This window comes from Chiloscyllium plagiosum, unplaced genomic scaffold (assembly GCF_037043375.1).
Source record: "Chiloscyllium plagiosum isolate Xiang-an unplaced genomic scaffold, Cpla_swu_hap1 HiC_scaffold_3, whole genome shotgun sequence".
Lineage (NCBI taxonomy): Eukaryota > Metazoa > Chordata > Chondrichthyes > Orectolobiformes > Hemiscylliidae > Chiloscyllium > Chiloscyllium plagiosum.
In genome coordinates this window covers 158,282,216-158,306,870 of record NW_028270141.1, presented here as the reverse complement: position 1 = coordinate 158,306,870, position 24,655 = coordinate 158,282,216, and the positions used below count along the sequence as shown (strand labels likewise).

General features: G+C 49.0%; 1 protein-coding gene across 1 annotated transcript in view; it reads right to left on the bottom strand.

Annotated features, from left to right (window-relative positions):
- The window catches only part of LOC122540190 (dynein axonemal heavy chain 6-like), a 1,075,999-nt gene that overhangs the window by 917,220 nt on the left and 134,124 nt on the right, over positions 1–24,655 (bottom strand). Inside the window, exons 20-21 of the mRNA XM_087984706.1 lie at positions 7,920–7,994; positions 4,885–4,972 (exon numbers count right to left, since the gene is read on the bottom strand). Of these exons, the coding sequence (XP_087840832.1) occupies positions 4,885–4,972; positions 7,920–7,994 (163 nt within the window). The remainder of the gene's footprint in view (positions 1–4,884; positions 4,973–7,919; positions 7,995–24,655) is intronic.

Sequence of the window (24,655 nt, the reverse complement as noted above, 5' to 3'; positions counted from 1 at the left end):
TGCACTTGCTACCTTCATTGTTTCCCACAAGTTAAAATGGAGGAGTACGGATCCATAAGCCGAGGGAGGATGGTACGTGGTAATCAGCAGAAAGTTTCCTTGCCCATGTTTAACCTGAAGCCATGGGACTTCATGAGGTCCAGAGTGAATATTGAGGACTCCCAGGGCAACTCCCTCCCAACTGCATCCCACTGTGCTGGTACCTCTGCTGGGCCAAGAGTAGTTTGTAAGTCGAGTGTTATAACGATGGAAATTGGAAATGATTGGGAATACTGAATGACTCATCACAGTACCTTAACCCCTCTCAGTCTTGCATGCACCATTCCCTCTGTCAGAGGGGTCTGAAAGTCTACAGCACAATCTCACCTTCTTGGCATGGGAATATAGCTATTTAAAATTAACAATCTGTACCAATTTAGAGCAAATCAGTGGAATGTATATATTTCTAGTTTTAAGTAATGTTGCTTGAATATGTTATGTGCCAATAATATTCATATCTTTCACATTGAATATTTGCTTTCCAGAAATAGTTCCAAAATCCAATAAGCAGCTTAAATTATTTTACTTGTCAAACCACCTTAATGTATCCCACATTATCTGGTCGGAACTTTATTTGCTATCTGGGTTGTCGACTGAAGTTAAGCAATGATTGAAATATTTTTATTGGTCTTTTCCTCATTGTGCTTTACAGAAGTTTGATTTATTTTTGAACGGGAACTGGGTTAGATGGTATCAGAAAGCTATCCTTTCACCCCTGGGATTCTTCTCAAAATGAGTTTAGAAAGGTGAAGATGGATGCTGGCAAAAAGTGTTGAATCAAGTTAGCTTTGGTGATTTTTCTGACACCATTTAGTGGGAGGGAAATAGATGCTGACGTTCTGAGACAGTAGAGGCTATATTTCTACTGGTCAATGTTGAGAAATATTTAGAAACTAATGTCAGGAGCAGGAACATCTTCACCAGAAAACAAACTTCAGATAATTGTCATTTTATTTTTAATGAAACTAGTTCTCACAATTTGGAATGTACTATCTGAAAGGCTGATGTAAGTAAATTCATTAATCATTTCAAAGGTGAATTGGATCAACACACAAAGGAGAAAAATACTGAGAGCTACAGACAAAGGGCAGAGGAGTGGAACTATTTTTTCTTTTCAGAGAGCCAGAACAGAGTTGATGAGCTGAACAGCCTAACCTGACATTACTCCAGTAAAATTGTGGTAAGTCTACAAACAAAACAGACATTGGGATGGACTGAAGCCTAGCTTTCCCTTCAGATTATCTTCATCTGCTCCAAATAAAGTGAATTGCACAGAGGGAGAGAAATCAGCACCAGGGAAAGCCTGATTTGGTGATTCTTTGTTGGAATGTTGCTTCCATGTTGCGATATTAAGTTAGCCCAAGTCTCCATTCAATCTCAGAATTAATGTGCTTAATGTGGGTATAAATCAACACAAACAACCAGCAACCATGGAAAGTATGGATGTAAGTTAGCTCGCTGAGCTGGAAGGTTTGTTTTCAGACCTTTTGTCACCATGACTGGGTAACATCATCAATGAGAGTCTCCACTGAAGCGCTGGTGGTATGTCCTGCCTCTCTATTTATAAGTCTTGGTTTCTTAAGGTGGGTGATGTCATTTCCGGTTCTTTTTTCCAAGGTAATGTAGATGAGATCTAAATCAATGCCTTTATTGATGGAGTTCTGGTGAGAATGCCAGGCCTCCAGGAATTCTCGTGCGAGTCTTTGTTTCAAATGGAAAGTGTCAAACCCAGACTGGATATTTCTTCTTTAACTCAGCTTAATATGAGTTTATTCATGCATGGAGGACATGGGGAACTGCAATCATGATTTTTATTTGATTTGATTTGATTTGAATTATTATTGTCACATGTACCGAGATACAGTGAAAAACATTGTTTAAGTTCCAACCAGACAAATCACACCTTACAGGGTAATAGAACAGATTGCAGAATATGGTGTTACACCTACAGAGAAGGTGCAGAGAAAGACCAACTCTAATATCTGAAAGGTCTGTTCACAAGTCTGATAACAGCAGGGAAGAAGCTGTTCTTAAATCTGTTGGACGTGTTTTCAAACTGTTTTATCTTCTGCTCAATGGAAGAGAGTATAATTGGGGTGGGAGGGGTCTTTGATTACGTTGGTTGCTTTCCCGAGACAGTGGGAAGTTCCTTTGGTTTACTGACATTGAGGGTGAGACTGTTGTCTTTACACCATGTCACTAAGCTCTCTATCTCTTTCCTGTATTCTGTCCCGTTGTTGTTTGAGATCCAAATCCTAAGGTGATGTCATCAGCAAGTTTGTAAATGAAGTTAGAGTGGAATTTGGCCACGCAGTCATGAGTGTGTAAGGGGCTGAGTATACAGAGCACTGATGTCTGTGGGTCTGGAATGTGAGGATCCAGTTGCAAAGGGGAAAACAAAGGCCTGGGGGTCTGAGTTTGGAGATGAGTTTGATTGGAATTATGGTGATCAAAACAGAGCGAAAGTCAATAAATAGGAGTTTGATGTAGGTGCCCTTGTTACCCAGATGTTCCAGGGATGAGTGTAGGGACAGGGAGATGGTATCTAGAATGGATCCATTATGACAGTAGGGCTTTCAAAACTGTATTACCTCAAAACTGCATTACTTTTTCAGTAGGACAATAGGGCTCCTGATGAAGGACTCTTGCCCGAAACATCGATTCCCCTGCTCCTCAGGTGCTGCCTGACCTACTGTGCTTTTCCAGCATCACACTCTCGACTATTATGACAGCAGGTAAATTGTCGTGGATCAAGGCAGTCTGGAAGGCTGGGGTTGATGTGTGCAGTAACAGTTGAAATCCAGTAATATCAAATCAATGTCAGTCAGCCCATTAAGACCAGGCTACATATGTTTTTTTGACAAATGTCATTCCCCCACCCCTCTTCATTTCACCCTGGCAGCATATCCTTCCAGACATTTCTCCTTCTGTGTGTATCTAGCTTCCCCATCATTGTTGGGAAGATGGTGGCAAAGTGGTAATGTCATGCATAGTAATCAAGAGATCCTCTTAATTGTCGAGGGAGTGGGTTCCATGTCTCAGTATGACACCTGGTTGGATTTACATTTTAAAGGAAATTTCGGAATTGAATATAACTCGTGATAACAGAGACCATGAAACTACCTTTCCTAATGTCTTGCTGCCCTTACCTGGTCTGGGCTACATGTGACTCGAGAACAACAGCAATCTGGGTGACTCTTACTTTGAAATGGCCCTGAACGTCATTCAGTTTAAGAGCACTTAATGATTGATAAAAATGCTGGCTTTGATGATGACATTTACATTCCAACAAAATCTACATAAAAATTGGTCTCCGTGAAATTTACCTCAAAACTGTGTTACTTTTTCAGTAACATACTGGCTTAAAAAAATAGTCAAAGTAACAAAAGACCAATTAGGTCTCAGTGAGGAGATATCTTACAAAATACAAAAACAATTGCACTTTTTGTTGCAACTACACCTCCTCCCTTAACAAATAAAGCTGGAGTATTTATTTTATAGTGACTCCGAACTTATTGTTGGTTCAGTCAATGCTGTTCATTGTAATGTCGTTTATAAAAGAGGGAACATATAACCTTTTAATGTCATTGTATTTGCTGCAACATGTTGTTGTCAGAGAGTTCCTGTACTGTGGCAGCACAACCAAGACTGAAGATCTGAGGCTTAGAGTCATAGAGAAGTACAGCATGGAAACAGACCCTTCGCTCCATGTCGACCAGATATCCCAAACTAATCTAGTCCCACCTGCCAGCACTTGGCCCATATCCCTCCAAACCCTTCCTATTCATATACCCATCCAAATGCCTTTTAATGCTGTAATTGTATCAGCCTGCACCACATGCTCTGGCAACTCATTCCATACACGCACCACGCTCTAAGCCACTTTTGGAATATTCTGTCCAATTCTGGTCTCCTTACTTTCAGAAGGATCTTGTGAAACGTGAAAGGGTTCAGAAATGATTTACAAGGATGTTGCCAGGGTTGGAGGGTTTGAGCTATACGGAGAGGCTGAAGAGCCTGTCTTGGCTGGAAAGCTCTTAAGGCACCTGTGGATGGCAACCCCAATTCACCCAGTTTCAGACATGGCTCAGCATCCATCAGAGCTGGTTCCAATACCTTTCATTATGCATGAGACGGGACTGCTGATTCGTTAGCAAGTGGACTCTGATTGGTAGAGTTGCCATGGATAATGCCATTATTCATACTGACTGACATTTAACTGCCAAGCTTTTTTTAAGTTTGAAGCAGGGGTGATTGCCTGAGAACTGCCCTGAGAAATTAAAGAATGAACATGTCAGTCAATGTGCCTGTTTCAACTTAACAAACTAGTTAGCAGCCATATAATTAGATGGCAGCCAGTGACATGGAGCTGCTAATTGACTGAAGTGACTCACCCTTAATGTGCTCATTACATGACCAAATTCCTCTGGTCTTTGGAAAAAGCTTTAAGTGTATATTTTCTCAGCCCTAACTTCAATCTGGTAAAAATCTGACTGACGGTTAACATCTCAATGTGCTAAGAATCAAACTTATGACATCATATGCAGAAAAAAGGCTTAGCTAAATCTGCCTCTAATCTAAATCTCCTCAACATCCTGTTTTTGCCTAAATATCTTTATCCCAATATAATCCTGATGGATTTTTGTCAACATTATAAGAAATTCTACAACTTCAGCCAATTGTTCCTACATGACTCTGATCTCTGACAGTATTGAACTTGGTGCTGCCTTTATTCAACTGAAACAAAAATCACATGAATTTACTCCGTAATTATTCTTCACTTGACTGAAAGTCTAAAGTTAGGGAAGGAGTTCCCTGGAAAGAACAATGGAAGGCCTTGCTTACCACAGTGACAACAACCTGTCCTGGATGACACAGCACCCACTCTTTGAATTGTGTTATCTTCCAGTCCTGTATTCCCATCCGGAGATGCCTAGATTAACGTTTAAAGAGGAATATCAGTACCTCTGACCCAGGAGTTGTGGACAGAACACATCCTGAACACTGACACAATACAGACTATTCTAGCAGAATTATTAATGTGTGAATTGCCCTGGGAGATTTGATTGAGAGCACGATGGACACATGAACCAATTTCCACGGAAAATGTTGATTTTTTTTTGTTTGCATGTAATGGACATTAAAGAACTATAATGGCAACAATGAGGAGAGGTGACATAAACAAAATACCACAATTTCAAGAAAGCAGAGAGACTGGGCCTTTATGAATAGTAGCCCACATGCTTGATCACATTTTCAAAAACTTTGAATAAATTTGGTAGGCAGGACCTCCCTCTGCCAAAACCATGCTGACTATCATTAATTAACCCCTGCCTTTCCAAGTGGGTATTAGTTTGGTCCTTCAGAAGTTTCTCCAATAGTTTCCCTACTAATGATGTGAGACTCAATGTAATTTCTGTAATTTCCTGGAACATCTCTACTAACCTCTTAAAGAGTGGAACCACATGAGCTATCCTGCAGTCCTCTTGCACTTCCCTGGGGCCCATACCCACATTCTCCTTTTCCAGAATGAAGACCAAAGAGAAGTATTCATTCTAAACACTTCCAACATCCTGTGGCTTCACACACAGGTTGCCTTGTTGGTCCTGAATGGAGCCTACTCTTTCCCTGGTTAACCTCTTTCTTTTAATATATCACTGTCCATGGCTATGGTAAAGGTGAGGCAGTTGTGGTCACTGTCACTGAAATGCTCTCCCATCGAGAGATCTCCTAAGGAGTGTTGCAGGTTCATAGTTTCTTGAAGGTAGAGTCGCAGGTAGATAGGATAATGAAGAAGGCGTTTGGTATGCTTTCCTTTATTGAGTACAGGAGTTGGGAGGTCATGTTGCAGCTATACGGGACATTGGTTAGGCCACTTTTGGAATATTGCGTGCAATTCTTGTCTCCTCCCTATCGGAAAGATAGTGTGAAACTTACGTCACAAAGCTGGTCCCTTTTTTCTAAAAGCTGTTCCTTTTCTCAAGGATAAGGTGTCCTTGGTTTTTTCCAGTGGGGTCGTAAATGGGTCGGTCTCTGATTAGACTAGTTTGGTACAGAGATGAAAAGGATTTTGAGAGGCCTTTTGCTTATTTGTGAACAGATTAGACTTCAGGCCAATGTGGTCATGTTTCAGAAGTGACCTGTGTATTGAAAGGGGAGTGGTCAGCTCTCTCGCTGAGCACAGCAGGTCAGGCAGCATCCGAGGAGCAGGAAAATGGACATTTCGGGCAAAAGCCCTTCATCAGGAATGAGGCTGGGAGCCTTGGGGTGGAGAGATAAATGGGAGGGGGTATGGCTGGGAAGAAGTTAGCTGAGAGTGCAATAGGTGGATGGAGGTGGGGTAAAGGTGATCGGTCAGAGGGGAAGCTGGAGCAGATAGATGGGAAGCAGGATGGACAGGTAGGACAGGTCATGAGGGTGGTGCTGAGCTGGAAGGTTAAAATTGGGATAAGGTGGGGGAAGGAGAAATGAAGAAACTGGAGGTAAAAATATATTTAAGAGAAAGGAGTTGAAAATATGATTCGGAGATGCCGGTGTTGGAATGGGGTGTACAAAGTTAAAAATCACACAACACCAGGTTATAGTCCAACAGGTTTAATTGGAAGCACACTAGCTTTCGGAGCGACGCTCCTTCATCAGGTGATGGAGTGTCGCTCCGAAAGCTAATGTGCTTCCAATTAAACCTGTTGGACTATAACCTGGTGTTGTGTGATTTTTAAGAGTTGGAAATAGTTTTTGTTTAATGTTCTCTTTTGGACTTAAAGAATAAATTTGTTAATTTTTTCTTTAAATAGTGATATTTGGGATAGTTCTTTGCCACTCATATTTTATCCGATTATGTGCGAGGTGAGCTTCTCTGTGTCTGGTTTAAATTAGCAGAAGGGTTTATCCCGTGTCGTAACATGTGGAATTCCTGCAAGATGGGGGAAGCACATCAACAGTAACTTATAAAACAGAATTGAAGAAATACTTGAAGCTTCAAAGTTTGCTGAACTCTGGGGAAAGAATAGGGGAGCAAGACAGGTTTTTCCAAGATTACATCAATAGTCATTTAACCAAGGTTTTTAACAACTGAACAGTGTGTTAGCATGTGCACAATTTCCATATACTGTCAGTAAACTCCTTTACTCCTGACAAAGCTGCTTCTTCTATATTGGCCCATCAATAGTGACATCAACAATATCAATATTAGCAGCACGGTGGCTCAGCGGTTAGCACTGCTGCCTTACAGCAGTAGGGACCCAAATTCAATCCTAACCTTGGGCGATTGTCTGTTTGGAGTTTGCACATTCTCCCCGTGTCTGTGCAGGTGCCCTGGCTTCCTCCCACTGTCCAAAGATGTGCAGGTTCACAGAGATTGGAGTGGGGTCGAGGAAGAGGATCTGGATGGAATGCTCGTCAGAGGGTTGGTGCAGACCTGATGGGTCGAATGGCCTCTGTCTTCTCTGTAGGGATTCTATGATCTTACAGCCCTCAGTCTATGTTCCGTATCAGAAGAAATTCACAGCTCTTTCATCCTTCCCTAATCTTTGGCATTGTCTTTATTCTAATCACTGAGTAACAGTCTGGCTACTGAGTAACAAGGGACATTCTCACTGAACAATGCTTATGTCTCCTGATCATTCCCTTCTTCAACTATTTCTTAATCAAGTTGTTATACACTTTTTCCAGGCAGAAAAGATTTCCTCTTTAAAGGGTTTTGGTCACTTCTAAGTGTCATGAACTCGTATTAAATTCGAGCTAATGAATCCCACTGGTTGTAATCACAAAATGGTGCTAATGGCACCATGGATATTTTATGCCAAGCTAATTCATGCAGTCCATTAATGCGCGTGCCTCATGCCCTAGTTTCAGTTGTAACTCAATTTATAAGCACTTACTTTTTCACAGACTCAAACATGGAACTTTCCACATTTCCCAGCCATTGTTCAATGGGTCCCCTAATCCGAACATTCCTGCACAAAACAAGTTTAATAATGTTGTCAGAACACAAGAATCTGTGATGACGCTTCTTTGTGTATTGTATAATGTGGGATATTAAGTTCTAAAGTAGAGAAATAATCTGTAGCTTTAAGTTTGAAGCAAAAACAGAAATTGCTGGAAAAACACATCAGGTCTGGCAGCATCTATGGAGAGAATGCAAAGTTAACATTCTGGGTCCAGTGTCCCTTCTTCAGAATTGACTGTATCTGGGAAAAGGTTGGTGTGCATGCTGTAGATGGGTGGAGAAGGGGGAAGGAGTAAACAATCGGTAGAGATGGACCCCAGAGAGACTCCATGACTCCACAACAGTTGGGCAGATAAAGGAGTGGGTAAAGGTTAGCCTGGGAGAATGAGGAGCTACTTATAGGAACATTAATGGCTGACAATGGGTTGTTTGTTGCAGAGGTTCACGTGATGACAGGCTTTGTATGGGAATTGGGGGTTGGACATGGAAGAAGGTGTTCAGGCCCTGAAATTATTGAACTCGATATTGAGTTCAGAAGACTGCAGAGTCCCCAAGTGGAAATGGTGTTGTTCTTCCAATTTATGTTGAACTTCGCTGGAGCACTGCAGCAAGCTTGAGACACAGATGTTGGCCAGGGAACAGGGTGGTGTGTTAAATTGAGAAGAAAATGGAAGCTCAGGGTTATTTTTGCAGACAGAACACAGGTGTTCTGAAAAGTGGTCACCCATTTGGTGTTTCATTTCCCCAATGTAGAGGAGACCACATTGTGAGCAGTGAATGCAGTGGACTAGGTTGGGTGAAGTGCAGGTAAATCACTGCTTCACGTGGAATGTGTGCTTGGGGCTTTGGATAGTGAGGAGGAAGGACGTAAATGGGCAGGTGTTACACCTTCAGTGCTTGCAGAGGAAGGTGCCAGGGAGTTATGGGGTGGTTGTTGGGAATGGAGGAGGAGTGACCAGAATGTCCCGGAGGGAATGGCTCCTGTAGAAAACTGACAAGGGAAAGGAGGGGAACATTTGTCTGCTGGTGGCATCCTACTGATGGAAATGGCAGCTAATGATCCTTTGGATGTGGATGCTGGTGGGATGATAGGTGTGGACAAGGGTATCACTATCACTGTTGTGGGAGGGGAGAGAGGGGAGGTTTGTCACCGCTATATCCAATCACTGGGAGGAGGTTGATCATCATTGTATCCAATCACTGGGAGGAGGTTTGTCACCGTTACATCCAATCACACGGAGGAGGTTTGGTCACCGTTGTATCCAATCACTGGGAGGAGGCTTGGTCACCGCTGTATCCAATCACTGGGAGGAGGTTGGTCACTGCTGTATCCAATCACTGAGAGGAGATTGGTCACCACTATATCCAGTAACTGGGGGGCGGCTTGGTCACCGCTGTATCCAATCGCTGGGAGGAGCTTTGGTCACCGGTGTATCCAATCACTGGGAGGAGCTTTGGTCACCGCTGTATCCAATCACTGGGAGGAGGTTGATCACCGCTGTATCCAATCTCTGGGAGGAGGTTGGTCACCGCTGTATCCAATCACTGGGAGGAGGTTGGTCACCGCTGTATCCAATCTCTGGGAGGAGGTTGGTCACCGCTGTATCCAATCTCTGGGAGGAGGTTGGTCACCGCTGTATCCAATCACTGGGAGGAGGTTGGTCACCGCTGTATCCAATCACTGGGAGGAGGTTGGTCACCGCTGTTTCCAATCACTGGGAGGAGGTTTGGTAACCGCTGTATCCAATCACAGGGAGGAGGTTGGTCACCGCTGTATCCAATCTCTGGGAGGAGGTTGGTCACCGCTGTATCCAATCACTGGGAGGAGGTTGGTCACCGCTGTATCCAATCACTGGGAGGAGGTTGGTCACCGCTGTTTCCAATCACTGGGAGGAGGTTTGGTAACCGCTGTATCCAATCACAGGGAGGAGGTTGGTCACCGCTGTATCCAATCACTGGAAGGAGGTAGGTCACCGCTGTATCCAATCACTGGGAGGAGGTGTGGTCACCGCTGTATCCAATCACTGGGGGGAGGTTTGGTCACCGCTGTATCCAATCACTGGGAGGAGCTTTGGTCACCGCTGTATCCAATCTCTGGGAGGCGGTTGGTCACCATTGTATCCAATCAATGGGGGGAGGTTTGGTCACCGCTGCATCCAATCACGGGTAGGAGGTTTGGTCACCGCTGTATCCAATCACTGAGAGGAGGTTTGGTCACCGCTGTATCCAATCACTGGGAGGATGTTTGGTCACCACTGTGTCCAATCACTGGGAGGAGTTTTGGTCACCGTTGTATCCAATCACTGGGATGAGGTTGGTCACCGTTGTATCCAATCAATGGGGGGAGGTTTGGTCACCGCTGCATCCAATCACGGGGAGGAGGTTTGGTCACCGGTGTATCCAATCACTGAGAGGAGGTTGGGTCACCGCTGTATCCAATCACTGGGAGGAGGTTTGGTCACCGCTGTATCCAATCACTGGGAGGAGGTGTGGTCACCGCTGCATCCAATCACGGGTAGGAGGTTTGGTCACCGCTGCATCCAATCACAGGGAGGAGGTTTCGTCACCGCTGTATCCAATCACTGGGATGAGGTTTGGTCACCGCTGTATCCAATCACTAGGAGGAGGTTTGGTCACCGCTGTATCCAATCACTGGGAGGAGGTTTGATCACCACTGTATCCAATCACTGAGAGGTGGTTGGTCACCACTGTATCCAATCACCGGGAGGAGGTTGGTCACCGCTGTATCCAATCGCTGGGAGGAGGTTGGTCACAGCTGTATCCAATCGCTGAGAGGAGGTTGGTCACCGCTGTATCCAATCACTGGGAGGAGGTTGGTCACCGCTGTAACCAATCGCTGAGAGGAGGTTGGTCACCGCTGTATCCAATCACTGGAAGGAGGTAGGTCACCGCTGTATCCAATCACTGGGAGGAGCTTTGGTCACCGCTGTATCCAATCACTGGGAGGAGGTTTGGTCACCGCTGTAACCAATCACTGGGAGGAGGTTTGGTCAACGCTGTGTCCAATCATGGGGGGAGTTTTGGTCACCGTTGTATCCAATCACTGGGAGGAGCTTTGGTCACCACTGTATCCAATCACAGGGAGGAGGTTGGTCACCGCTGTATCCAATCACTGGGAGGAGCTTTGGTCACCACTGTATCCAATCACTGGGAGGAGGTTGGTCACCGCTGTATCCAATCACTGGGAAGAGGTTGGTCACCGCTGTATCCAATCGCTGGGAAGAGGTTGGTCACCGCTGTATCCAATCACTGGGAAGAGTTTGGTCACCGCTGTATCCAATCACTGGGAGGATGTTTGTTCACCGTTGTATCCAATCATTGGGAGGAGGTTGGTCACTGTTGTATCCAATCACTGGGAGGAGGTTTGGTCACCGTTGTATCCAATCTCTGGGACGAGGTTGGTCACCGCTGTATCCAATCACAGGGAGGAGGTTGGACACCGCTGTATCCAATCACTGGGAGGAGGTTTGGTCACCGCTGTATCCAATCACTGGGAGGAGGTTTGGTCACCACTGTATCCAATCACTGGGAGGAGGTTGGTCACCGCTGTATCCAATCACTGGGAGGAGGATTGGTCACCGCTGTATCCAATCACTGGGAGGAGGTTTGGTCACCGCTGTATCCAATCACTGGGAGGAGGTTTGGTCAGCACTGTATCCAATCACTGGGAGGAGGTTGGTCACCACTGTATCCAATCACTGGGAGGAGGTTGGTCACCGTTGTATCCAATCACTGGGAGGAGGTTGGTCACCGGTGTATCCAATCACTGGGAGGAGGATTGGTCACCGCTGTATCCAATCACTGGGAGGAGGTTGGGTCACCACTGTATCCAATCACTGGGAGGCGTTTGGTCACCACTGTATCCAATCACTGGGAGGAGGTTGGTCACCGCTGTATCCAATCACTGGGAGGACGATTGGTCACCGCTGTATCCAATCACTGGGAGGAGGTTTGGTCACCGCTGTATCCAATCTCTGGGAGGAGGTATGGTCACCACTGTATCCAATCTCTGGGAGGAGGTTTGGTCACCACTGTATCCAATCACTGGGAGGAGTTTGGTCACCACTGTATCCAATCACTGGGAGGAGGTTGGTCACCGCTGTATCCAATCACTGGGAGGAGGATTGGTCACCGCTGTATCCAATCACAGGGAGGAGGTTTGGTCACCGCTGTATCCAATCACTGGGAGGAGGTTTGGTCACCACTGTATCCAATCACTGGGAGTAGGTTGGTCACCACTGTATCCAATCACTGGGAGGAGGTTGGTCACCGTTGTATCCAATCACTGGGAAGAGGTTGGTCACCGGTGTATCCAATCACTGGGAGTAGGTTTGGTCACCGCTGTATCCAATCACTGGGAGGAGGTTTGGTCACCACTGTATCCAATCACTGGGAGGAGTTTGGTCACCACTGTATCCAATCACTGGGAGGAGGTTGGTCATCGTTGTATCCAATCACTGGGAGGAGGTTGGTCACCACTGTATCCAACCACTGGGAGGAGGTTTGGTCACCGCTGTATCCAATCACTGGGAGGACGTTTGGTCACCGCTGTATCCAATCAATGGGAGGAGGTTGGTCACCGTTGTATCCAATCACTGGGAGGAGGTTGGTCACCGTTGTATCCAATCGCTGAGAGGAGGTTGGTCACCGCTGTATCCAATCGCTGAGAGGAGGTTGGTCACCGGTGTATCCAATCGCTGAGAGGAGGTTGGTCACTGCTGTATCCAATCACTGGGAGGAGGTTGGTCACCGTTGTATCCAAACGCTGGGAAGTGTTTGGTCACCACTGTATCCAATCACTGGGAGGAGGTTGTTCACCGCTGTATCCAATCACTGGGAGGAGGTTGGTCACCGCTGTATCCAATCACTGGGATGAGGTTTGGTCACCGTTGTATCCAATCTCTGGGAGGAGGTTTGGTCACCACTGTATCCAATCACTGGGAGGAGTTTGGTCACCACTGTATCCAATCACAGGGAGGAGGTTGGTCACCGGTGTATCCAATCGCTGAGAGGAGGTTGGTCACCACTGTATCCAATCACTGGGAGGAGCTTTGGTCACCGCTGTATCCATTCACTGGGAGGAGCTTTGGTCACCGCTGTATCCAATCGCTGAGAGGAGGTTGGTCACCGGTGTGTCCAATCTCTGGGAGGAGGTTGGTCACCACTGTATCCAATCTCTGGGAGGAGGTTGGTCACCACTGTATCCAATCACAGGGAGGAGGTTGGTCACTGGTGTATCCAATCGCTGAGCGGAGGTTGGTCACTGCTGTATCCAATCACTGGAAGGAGGTAGGTCACTGCTGTATCCAATCACTGGGAGGAGCTTTGGTCACCGCTGTATCCAATCACTGGGAGGAGGTTTGGTCACCGCTGTATCCAATCGCTGAGAGGAGGTTGGTCACCGCTGTATCCAGTCACTGGAAGGAGGTAGGTCACTGCTGTATCCAATCACTGGGAGGAGCTTTGGTCACCGCTGTATCCAATCACTGGAAGGAGGTAGGTCACGGCTGTATCCAATCACTGGGAGGAGCTTTGGTCACCGCTGTATCCAATCTCTGGGAGGAGGTTTGGTCACCACTGTATCCAATCACTGGGAGGAGTTTGGTCACCGCTGTATCCAATCGCTAAGAGGAGGTTGGTCACCGCTGTATGCAATCACTGGGAGGAGGTTTTGTCACCGCTGTATCCAATCACTGGGAGGAGGTTGGTAACCACTGTATCCAATCACTGGGAGGAGCTTTGTTCACCACTGTATCCAATCACTGAGAGGAGGTTGGTCACCGCTGTATCCAATCTCTGGGAGGAGGTTGGTCACCACTGTATCCAATCGCTGAGAGGACGTTGGTCACCGGTGTATCCAATCACTGGAAGGAGGTCGGTCACCGCTGTATCCAATCACTGGGTGGAGCTTTGTTCACCGCTGTATCCAATCACTGGGAGGAGCTTTGGTCACCGGTGTATCCAATCACTGGGAGGAGGTTGGTCACCACTGTATCCAATCTCTGGGAGGAGGTTGGTCACCACTGTATCCAATCGCTGAGAGGACGTTGGTCACCGGTGTATCCAATCGCTGAGAGGAGGTTGGTCACCGCTGTATCCAATCACTGGAAGGAGGTAGGTCACCGCTGTATCCAATCATTGGGAGGAGCTTTGGTCACCGCTGTATCCAATCACTGGGAGGAGCTTTGGTCACCGCTGTATCCAATCACTGGGAGGAGGTTTGGTCACCGCTGTAACCAATCACTGGGAGGAGGTTGGTCACTGGTGTATCCAATCACTGGGAGGAGCTTTGGTCACCGCTGTATCCAATCACTGGGAGGAGGTTTGGTCACCACTGTGTCCAATCACTGGGAGGATGTTGGTCACCACTGTATCCAATCACTGGGAGGAGCTTTGGTCACCACTGTATCCAATCACTGGGAGGAGGTTGGTCACCACTGTATCCAATCACTGGGAAGAGGTTGGTCACCGCTGTATCCAATCACTGGGAAGAGGTTGGTCACCGCTGTATCCAATCACTGGGAGGATGTTTGGTCACCGTTGTATCCAATCAATGGGAGGAGGTTTGGTCACCGTTGTATCCAATCTCTGGGAGGAGGTTGGTCACCGCTGTATCCAATCTCGGGGAGGAGGTTGGTCATCGCTGTATCCAATCACAGGGAGGAGGTTGGTCACCGCTGTATCCAATCACTGGGAGGAGGTTTGGTCACCGCTGTGTCCAATCACTGGGATGAGGTTTGGTCACCACTGTATCCAATCACTGGGAGGAGTTTGGTCACCACTGTATCCAATCACTGGGAGGAGGTTGGTCACCGCTGTATCCAATCACTGGGAGGAGGATTGGTCACCGCTGTATCCAATCACTGGGAGGACGTTTGGTCACCGCTGTATCCAATCACTGGGAGGAGGTTCGGTCACCACTTTATCCTATCACTGGGAGGAGGTTGGTCACCGTCGTATCCAATCACTGGGAGGAGGTTGGTCACCGGTGTATCCAATCACTGGGAGGAGGTTGGTCACTGCTGTATCCAATCACTGGGAGGAGGTTTGGTCACCGCTGTATCCAATCACTGGGGGGAGGTTGGTCACCGTTGTATCCAATCACTGGGAGGAGGTTGGTCACCGTTGTATCCAATCGCTGAGAGGAGGTTGGTCACCGCTGTATCCAATCGCTGAGAGGAGGTTGGTCACCGCTGTATTCAACCGCTGGGAAGAGTTTGGTCACCGCTGTATCCAATCTCTGGGAGGAGGTTGGTCACCATTGTATCCAATCACTGGGAGGAGGTTCGTCACCGCTGTATCCAATCACTGGGAGGACGTTTAGTCACCGCTGTATCCAATCACTGGGAGGAGGTTTGGTCACCGCTGTGTCCAATCATGGGGGGAGCTTTGGTCACCGTTGTATCCAATCACTGGGAGTAGCTTTGGTCACCACTGTGTCCAATCACTGGGAGGATGTTGGTCACCACTGTATCCAATCACTGGGAGGAGGTTGGTCACCGCTGTATCCAATCACTTTGAAGAGGTTGGTCACCGCTGTATCCAATCACTGGGGAGAGGTTGGTCACCGCTGTATCCAATCACTGGGAGGATGTTTGATCACCGTTGTATCCAATCACTGGGAGGAGGTTGGTCGCCGTTGTATCCAATCACTGGGAGGAGGTTGGTTATCGCTGTATCCAATCACTGGGAGGAGGTTTGGTCACCGCTGTATCCAATCACAGGGAGGAGGTTTGGTCACCACTGTATCCAATTACTGGGAGGAGTTTGGTCACCACTGTATCCAATCACTGGGAGGAGGTTGGTCACCGCTGTATCCAATCACTAAGAGGAGGTTGGTCACCGCTTTATCCAATCACTGGGAGGAGGTTTGGTCACCACTGTATCCAATCACTGGGAGGAGTTTGGTCACCGTCGTATCCAATCACTGGGAGGAGGTTGGTCACCGGTGTATCCAATCACTGGGAGGAGGTTGGTCACCACTGTATCCTATCACTGGGAGGAGGTTGGTCACCGTCGTATCCAATCACTGGGAGGAGGTTGGTCACCGGTGTATCCAATCACTGGGAGGAGGTTGGTCACTGCTGTATCCAATCACTGGGAGGAGGTTTGGTCACCGCTGTATCCAATCACTGGGGGGAGGTTGGTCACCGTTGTATCCAATCACTGGGAGGAGGTTGGTCACCGTTGTATCCAATCGCTGAGAGGAGGTTGGTCACCGCTGTATCCAATCGCTGAGAGGAGGTTGGTCACCGGTGTATCCAATCACTGGGAGGAGGTTGGTCACCGTTGTATCCAATCGCTGGGAGGAATTTGGTCACCGCTGTATCCAATCTCTGGGAGGAGGTTGGTCACCAGTGTATCCAATCAGTGGGAGGAGGTTGGTCACCGCTGTATCCAATCACTGGGAGGAGGTTTAGTCACCGTTGTATCCAATCTCTGGGAGGTGGTTTGGTCACCACTGTATCCAATCACTGGGAGGAGTTTGGTCACCACTGTATCCAATCACAGGGAGGAGGTTGGTCACCGGTGTATCCAATCGCTAAGAGGAGGTGGGTCACCACTGTATCCAATCACTGGGAGGAGGTTCGTAACCACTGCATCCAATCACTGGGAGGAGGTTTGGTCACCGCTGTATCCAATCACTGGGAGGAGGTTGGTAACCACTGTATCCAATCACTGGGAGGAGGTTGGTAACCACTGTATCCATTCACTGGGAGGAGCTTTGGTCACCACTGTATCCAATCACTAGGAGGAGGTTGGTCACCGCTGTGTCCAATCACTGGTTCGAGGTTTGGTTACCGCTGTATCCAATCACTAGGAGGAGGTTGGTCACCGCTGTATCCAATCACTGGGAGGAGCTTTGGTCACCGCTGTATCCAATCACTGGACGGAGGTTTGGTCACCGCTGTATCCAATCACTGGGAGGGGGTTGGTCACCACTGTATCCAATCGCTGAGAGGAGGTTGGTCATCGGTGTATCCAATCGCTGGGAGGAGGTTGGTCACCACTGTATCCAATCACTGGGAGGAGGTTGGTCACCGCTGTATCCAATCACTGGGAGGAGGTTGGTCACCGCTGTATCCAATCACTGGGAGGAGGTTTGGTCACCGCTGTATCCAACCGCTGGGAGGAGGTTGGTCACCGCTGTATCCAATCGCTGGGAGGAGGTTGGTCACCACTGTGTCCAATCACTGGGAGGAGCTTTGGTCACCGCTGTGTCCAATCACTGGGGGAGTTTTGGTCACCGTTGCATCCAATCACTGGGAGGAGCTTTGGTCACCGCTGTGTCCAATCAATGGGAAGAGGTTGGTCACCGCTGTATCCAATCACTGGGAGAAGGTTTGGTCATCGTTGTATCCAATCACTGGGAGGAGGTTTGGTCACCGCTGTATCCAATCACTGGGAGGAGGTTGGTAACCACTGTATCCAATCACTGGGAGGAGCTTTGGTCACCGCTGTGTCCAATCACTGGGGGTGTTTTGGTCACCGCTGTGTCCAATCACTGGGAGGAGGTTGGTAACCACTGTATCCAATCACTGGGAGGAGCTTTGGTCACCGCTGTGTCCAATCACATGGGGGAGTTTTGGTCACCGTTCTTTCCAATCACTGGGAGGAGGTTGGTCACCGCTGTATCCAATCACTGGGAAGAGGTTGGTCACCACTGTATCCAATCACTGGGAGGAGCTTTGGTCACCGCTGTATCCAATCACTGGGAAGAGGTTGGTCACCGCTGTATCCAATCGCTGGGAGGAGGTTTGGTCACCGCTGTATCCAATCACTGGGAGGAGGTTTGGTCACCACTGTATACAATCACTGAGAGGTAGTTGGTCACCGCTGAATCCAATCACTGGGAGGAGGTTTGGTCACCGTTGTATCCAATCACTAGGAGGAGGTTTGGTCACCACTGTATCCAATCACTGGGAGGAGGTTTCGTAACCACTGTATCCAATCACTGAGAGGAGGTTTGGTCACCACTGTATCCAATCACCGGGAGGAGGTTTGGTCACCGCTGTATCCAATCCCTGAGAGGAGGTTGGTCACCGGTGTATCCAATCTCTGGGAGGAGGTTGGTCACCACTGTATCCAATCTCTGGGAGGAGTTTGGTCACCGCTGTATCCAATCATTGGGAGGTGGTGGGTCACCACTGTATCCAATCACTGGGAGCAGTTTTGGTCACCGCTGTATCCAATCACTGGGAGGAGGTTAGTAACCACTGTATCCAATCACTGGGAGGAGTTTTGGTCACCGCTGTGTCCAATCACTGGGGGAGTTTTGGTCACCGTTGCATCCAATCACTGGGAGGAGCTTTGGTCACCGCTGTGTCCAATCAATGGGAAGAGGTTGGTCACCGCTGTATCCAATCACTGGGAGGAGGTTGGTCATCGTTGTATCCAATCACTGGGAGGAGGTTTGGTCACCGCTGTATCCAATCACTGGGAGGAGCTTTGGTCACCGCTGTGTCCAATCACTGGGGGAGTTTTGGTCACCGCTGTGTCCAATCACTGGGAGGAGGTTGGTAACCACTGTATCCAATCACTGGAAGGAGCTTTGGTCACCGCTGTATCCAATCACTGGGAGGAGGTTTGGTCACCACTGAATACAATCACTGAGAAGTAGTTGGTCACCACTGTATCCAATCATGGGGAGGAGGTTTGGTCACCGCTGTATCCAATCACTAGGAGGAGGTTTGGTCACCACTGTATCCAATCACTGGGAGGAGATTTGGTCACCACTGTATCCAATCACTGAGAGGAGGTTTGGTCACCGCTGTATCCAATCACCGGGAGGAGGTTTGGTCACCGCTGTATCCAATCGCTGAGAGGAGGTTGGTCACCGCTGTATCCAATCACTGGGAGGAGGTTGGTAACCACTGTATCCAATCACTGGGAGGAGGTTGGTAACCACTGTATCCATTCACTGGGAGGAGCTTTGGTCACCACTGTATCCAATCACTAGGAGGAGGTGGGTCACCACTGTATCCAATCACTGGGAGGAGGTTCGTAACCACTGCATCCAATCACTGGGAGGAGGTTTGGTCACCGCTGTATCCAATCACTGGGAGGAGGTTGGTAACCACTGTATCCAATCACTGGGAGGAGGTTGGTAACCACTGTATCCATTCACTGGGAGGAGCTTTGGTCACCACTGTATCCAATCACTAGGAGGAGGTTGGTCACCGCTGTGTCCAATCACTGGTTCGAGGTTTGGTTACCGCTGTATCCAATCACTAGGAGGAGGTTGGTCACCGCTGTATCCAATCACTGGGAGGAGCTTTGGTCACCGCTGTATCCAATCACTGGACGGAGGTTTGGTCACCGCTGTATCCAATCACTGGGAGGGGGTTGGTCACCACTGTATCCAATCGCTGAGAGGAGGTTGGTCATCGGTGTATCCAATCGCTGGGAGGAGGTTGGTCACCACTGTATCCAATCACTGGGAGGAGGTTGGTCACCGCTGTATCCAATCACTGGGAGGAGGTTGGTCACCGCTGTATCCAATCACTGGGAGGAGGTTTGGTCACCGCTGTATCCAACCGCTGGGAGGAGGTTGGTCACCGCTGTATCCAATCGCTGGGAGGAGGTTGGTCACCACTGTGTCCAATCACTGGGAGGAGCTTTGGTCACCGCTGTGTCCAATCACTGGGGGAGTTTTGGTCACCGTTGCATCCAATCACTGGGAGGAGCTTTGGTCACCGCTGTGTCCAATCAATGGGAAGAGGTTGGTCACCGCTGTATCCAATCACTGGGAGAAGGTTTGGTCATCGTTGTATCCAATCACTGGGAGGAGGTTTGGTCACCGCTGTATCCAATCACTGGGAGGAGGTTGGTAACCACTGTATCCAATCACTGGGAGGAGCTTTGGTCACCGCTGTGTCCAATCACTGGGGGTGTTTTGGTCACCGCTGTGTCCAATCACTGGGAGGAGGTTGGTAACCACTGTATCCAATCACTGGGAGGAGCTTTGGTCACCGCTGTGTCCAATCACATGGGGGAGTTTTGGTCACCGTTCTTTCCAATCACTGGGAGGAGGTTGGTCACCGCTGTATCCAATCACTGGGAAGAGGTTGGTCACCACTGTATCCAATCACTGGGAGGAGCTTTGGTCACCGCTGTATCCAATCACTGGGAAGAGGTTGGTCACCGCTGTATCCAATCGCTGGGAGGAGGTTTGGTCACCGCTGTATCCAATCACTGGGAGGAGGTTTGGTCACCACTGTATACAATCACTGAGAGGTAGTTGGTCACCGCTGAATCCAATCACTGGGAGGAGGTTTGGTCACCGTTGTATCCAATCACTAGGAGGAGGTTTGGTCACCACTGTATCCAATCACTGGGAGGAGGTTTCGTAACCACTGTATCCAATCACTGAGAGGAGGTTTGGTCACCACTGTATCCAATCACCGGGAGGAGGTTTGGTCACCGCTGTATCCAATCCCTGAGAGGAGGTTGGTCACCGGTGTATCCAATCTCTGGGAGGAGGTTGGTCACCACTGTATCCAATCTCTGGGAGGAGTTTGGTCACCGCTGTATCCAATCATTGGGAGGTGGTGGGTCACCACTGTATCCAATCACTGGGAGCAGTTTTGGTCACCGCTGTATCCAATCACTGGGAGGAGGTTAGTAACCACTGTATCCAATCACTGGGAGGAGTTTTGGTCACCGCTGTGTCCAATCACTGGGGGAGTTTTGGTCACCGTTGCATCCAATCACTGGGAGGAGCTTTGGTCACCGCTGTGTCCAATCAATGGGAAGAGGTTGGTCACCGCTGTATCCAATCACTGGGAGGAGGTTGGTCATCGTTGTATCCAATCACTGGGAGGAGGTTTGGTCACCGCTGTATCCAATCACTGGGAGGAGCTTTGGTCACCGCTGTGTCCAATCACTGGGGGAGTTTTGGTCACCGCTGTGTCCAATCACTGGGAGGAGGTTGGTAACCACTGTATCCAATCACTGGAAGGAGCTTTGGTCACCGCTGTATCCAATCACTGGGAGGAGGTTTGGTCACCACTGAATACAATCACTGAGAAGTAGTTGGTCACCACTGTATCCAATCATGGGGAGGAGGTTTGGTCACCGCTGTATCCAATCACTAGGAGGAGGTTTGGTCACCACTGTATCCAATCACTGGGAGGAGATTTGGTCACCACTGTATCCAATCACTGAGAGGAGGTTTGGTCACCGCTGTATCCAATCACCGGGAGGAGGTTTGGTCACCGCTGTATCCAATCGCTGAGAGGAGGTTGGTCACCGGTGTGTCCAATCTCTGGGAGGAGGTTGGTCACCACTGTATCTAATCTTTGGGAGGAGTATGGTCACCACTGTATCCAATCACAGGGAGGAGGTGGGTCACCACTGTATCCAATCTCTGGGAGGAGGTAGGTCACCGTTGTATCCAATCACTGGGTGGAGCTTTGGTCACCGCTGTATCCAATCACTGGGCGGAGGTTTGGTCACCGCTGTATCCAATCGCTGGGAGGAGGTTGGTCACCGTGGTATCCAATCACTGGGAGGAGGTTTGGTCACCGTTGTATCCAATCACTGGGAGGAGGTTGGTCACCACTGTATCCAGTCACTGGGAGGAGGTTGGTCACCGCTGTATCCAATCACTGGGAGGAGGTTTGGTCACCGTTGTATCCAATCACTGGGAGGAGGTTGGTCACCACTGTATCCAGTCACTGGGAGGAGGTTGGTCACCGCTGTATCCAATCACTGGGAGGAGGTTTGGTCACCGCTGTATCCAATCGCTGGGAGGAGGTTGGTCACCGCTGTATCCAATCACTGGGAGGAGGTTTGGTCACCGTTGTATCCAATCACTGGGAGGAGGTTGGTCACCACTGTATCCAGTCACTGGGAGGAGGTTGGTCACCGCTGTATCCAATCACTGAGAGGAGGTTTGGTCACCGTTGTATCCAATCACTGGGAGGAGGTTGGTCACCACTGTATCCAGTCACTGGGAGGAGGTTTGGTCACCACTGTATCCAATCACTGGGAGGAGGTAGTTCACCGTTGTATCCAATCACTGGGAGGAGCTTTGGTCACCGCTGTATCCAATCGCTGAGAGGAGGTTGGTCACCGGTGTATCCAATCACCGAGAGGAGGTTGGTCACCGCTGTATCCAATCACTGGGAGGAGGTTGGTCACCGCTGTATCCAATCGCTGAGAGGAGGTTGGTCACTGCTGTATCCAATCGCTGAGAGGAGGTTGGTCACCTTTGTATCCAATCGCTGAGAGGAGGTTGGTCACCGTTGTATCCAATTACTGGGAGGAGATTGGTCACCGCTGTATCCTATCACTGGGAGGAGATTTGGTCACCGCTGTATCCAATCACTGGGAGGTGGTAGGTCACCACTGTATCCAATCACTGGGAGGAGCTTTGGTCACCGCTGTATCCAATCGCTGGAAGGATGTTTGGTCACCGCTGTATCCAATCACTGGAGGAGCTTTGGTCACCGCTGTATCCAATCACTGGGAGGAGGTAGGTCACCACTGTATCCAATCACTGGGAGGAGCTTTGGTCACCGCTGTATCCAATCACTGGGAGGAGGTAGGTCACCACTGTATCCAATCACTGGGAGGAGGTTGGTCACCGCTGTATCCATTCACTGGGAGGAGCTTTGGTCACCACTGTATCCAATCACTAGGAGGAGGTTGGTCACCGCTGTGTCCAATCACTGGTTCGAGGTTTGGTTACCGCTGTATCCAATCACTAGGAGGAGGTTGGTCACCGCTGTATCCAATCACTGGGAGGAGCTTTGGTCACCGCTGTATCCAATCACTGGAGTGAGATTTGGTCACCGCTGTATCCAATCACTGGGAGGGGGTTGGTCACCACTGTATCCAATCGCTGAGAGGAGGTTGGTCATCGGTGTATCCAATCGCTGGGAGGAGGTTGGTCACCACTGTATCCAATCACTGGGAGGAGGTTGGTCACCGCTGTATCCAATCACTGGGAGGAGGTTGGTCACCGCTGTATCCAATCACTGGGAGGAGGTTTGGTCACCGCTGTATCCAACCACTGGGAGGAGGTTGGTCACCGCTGTATCCAATCGCTGGGAGGAGGTTGGTCACCACTGTGTCCAATCACTGGGAGGAGCTTTGGTCACCGCTGTGTCCAATCACTGGGGGAGTTTTGGTCACCGTTGCATCCAATCACTGGGAGGAGCTTTGGTCACCGCTGTGTCCAATCAATGGGAAGAGGTTGGTCACCGCTGTATCCAATCACTGCGAGGAGGTTGGTCATCGTTGTATCCAATCACTGGGAGGAGGTTTGGTCACCGCTGTATCCAATCACTGGGAGGAGGTTGGTAACCACTGTATCCAATCACTGGGAGGAGCTTTGGTCACCGCTGTGTCCAATCACTGGGGGAGTTTTGGTCACCGCTGTGTCCAATCACTGGGAGGAGGTTGGTAACCACTGTATCCAATCACTGGGAGGAGCTTTGGTCACCGCTGTGTCCAATCACATGGGGGAGTTTTGGTCACCGTTCTTTCCAATCACTGGGAGGAGGTTGGTCACCGCTGTATCCAATCGCTGGGAGGAGGTTTGGTCACCACTGTATCCAATCACTGGGAGGAGCTTTGGTCACCGCTGTATCCAATCACTGGGAAGAGGTTGGTCACCGCTGTATCCAATCGCTGGGAGGAGGTTTGGTCACCGCTGTATCCAATCACTGGGAGGAGGTTTGGTCACCACTGTATCCAATCACTGGGAGGAGGTTTCGTAACCACTGTATCCAATCACTGAGAGGAGGTTTGGTCACCACTGTATCCAATCACCGGGAGGAGGTTTGGTCACCGCTGTATCCAATCCCTGAGAGGAGGTTGGTCACCACTGTATCCAATCTCTGGGAGGAGTTTGGTCACCACTGTATCCAATCATTGGGAGGTGGTGGGTCACCACTGTATCCAATCACTGGGAGCAGTTTTGGTCACCGCTGTATCCAATCACTGGGAGGAGGTTAGTAACCACTGTATCCAATCACTGGGAGGAGTTTTGGTCACCGCTGTGTCCAATCACTGGGGGAGTTTTGGTCACCGTTGCATCCAATCACTGGGAGGAGCTTTGGTCACCGCAGTGTCCAATCAATGGGAAGAGGTTGGTCACCGCTGTATCCAATCACTGGGAGGAGGTTGGTCATCGTTGTATCCAATCACTGGGAGGAGGTTTGGTCACCGCTGTATCCAATCACTGGGAGGAGCTTTGGTCACCGCTGTGTCCAATCACTGGGGGAGTTTTGGTCACCGCTGTGTCCAATCACTGGGAGGAGGTTGGTAACCACTGTATCCAATCACTGGAAGGAGCTTTGGTCACCGCTGTATCCAATCACTGGGAGGAGGTTTGGTCACCACTGAATACAATCACTGAGAAGTAGTTGGTCACCACTGTATCCAATCATGGGGAGGAGGTTTGGTCACCGCTGTATCCAATCACTGGGAGGAGGTTTGGTCACCACTGTATCCAATCACTGGGAGGAGGTTGGTCACCACTGTATCCAATCACTGAGAGGAGGTTTGGTCACCGCTGTATCCAATCACCGGGAGGAGGTTTGGTCACCGCTGTATCCAATCGCTGAGAGGAGGTTGGTCACCGGTGTGTCCAATCTCTGGGAGGAGGTTGGTCACCACTGTATCTAATCTTTGGGA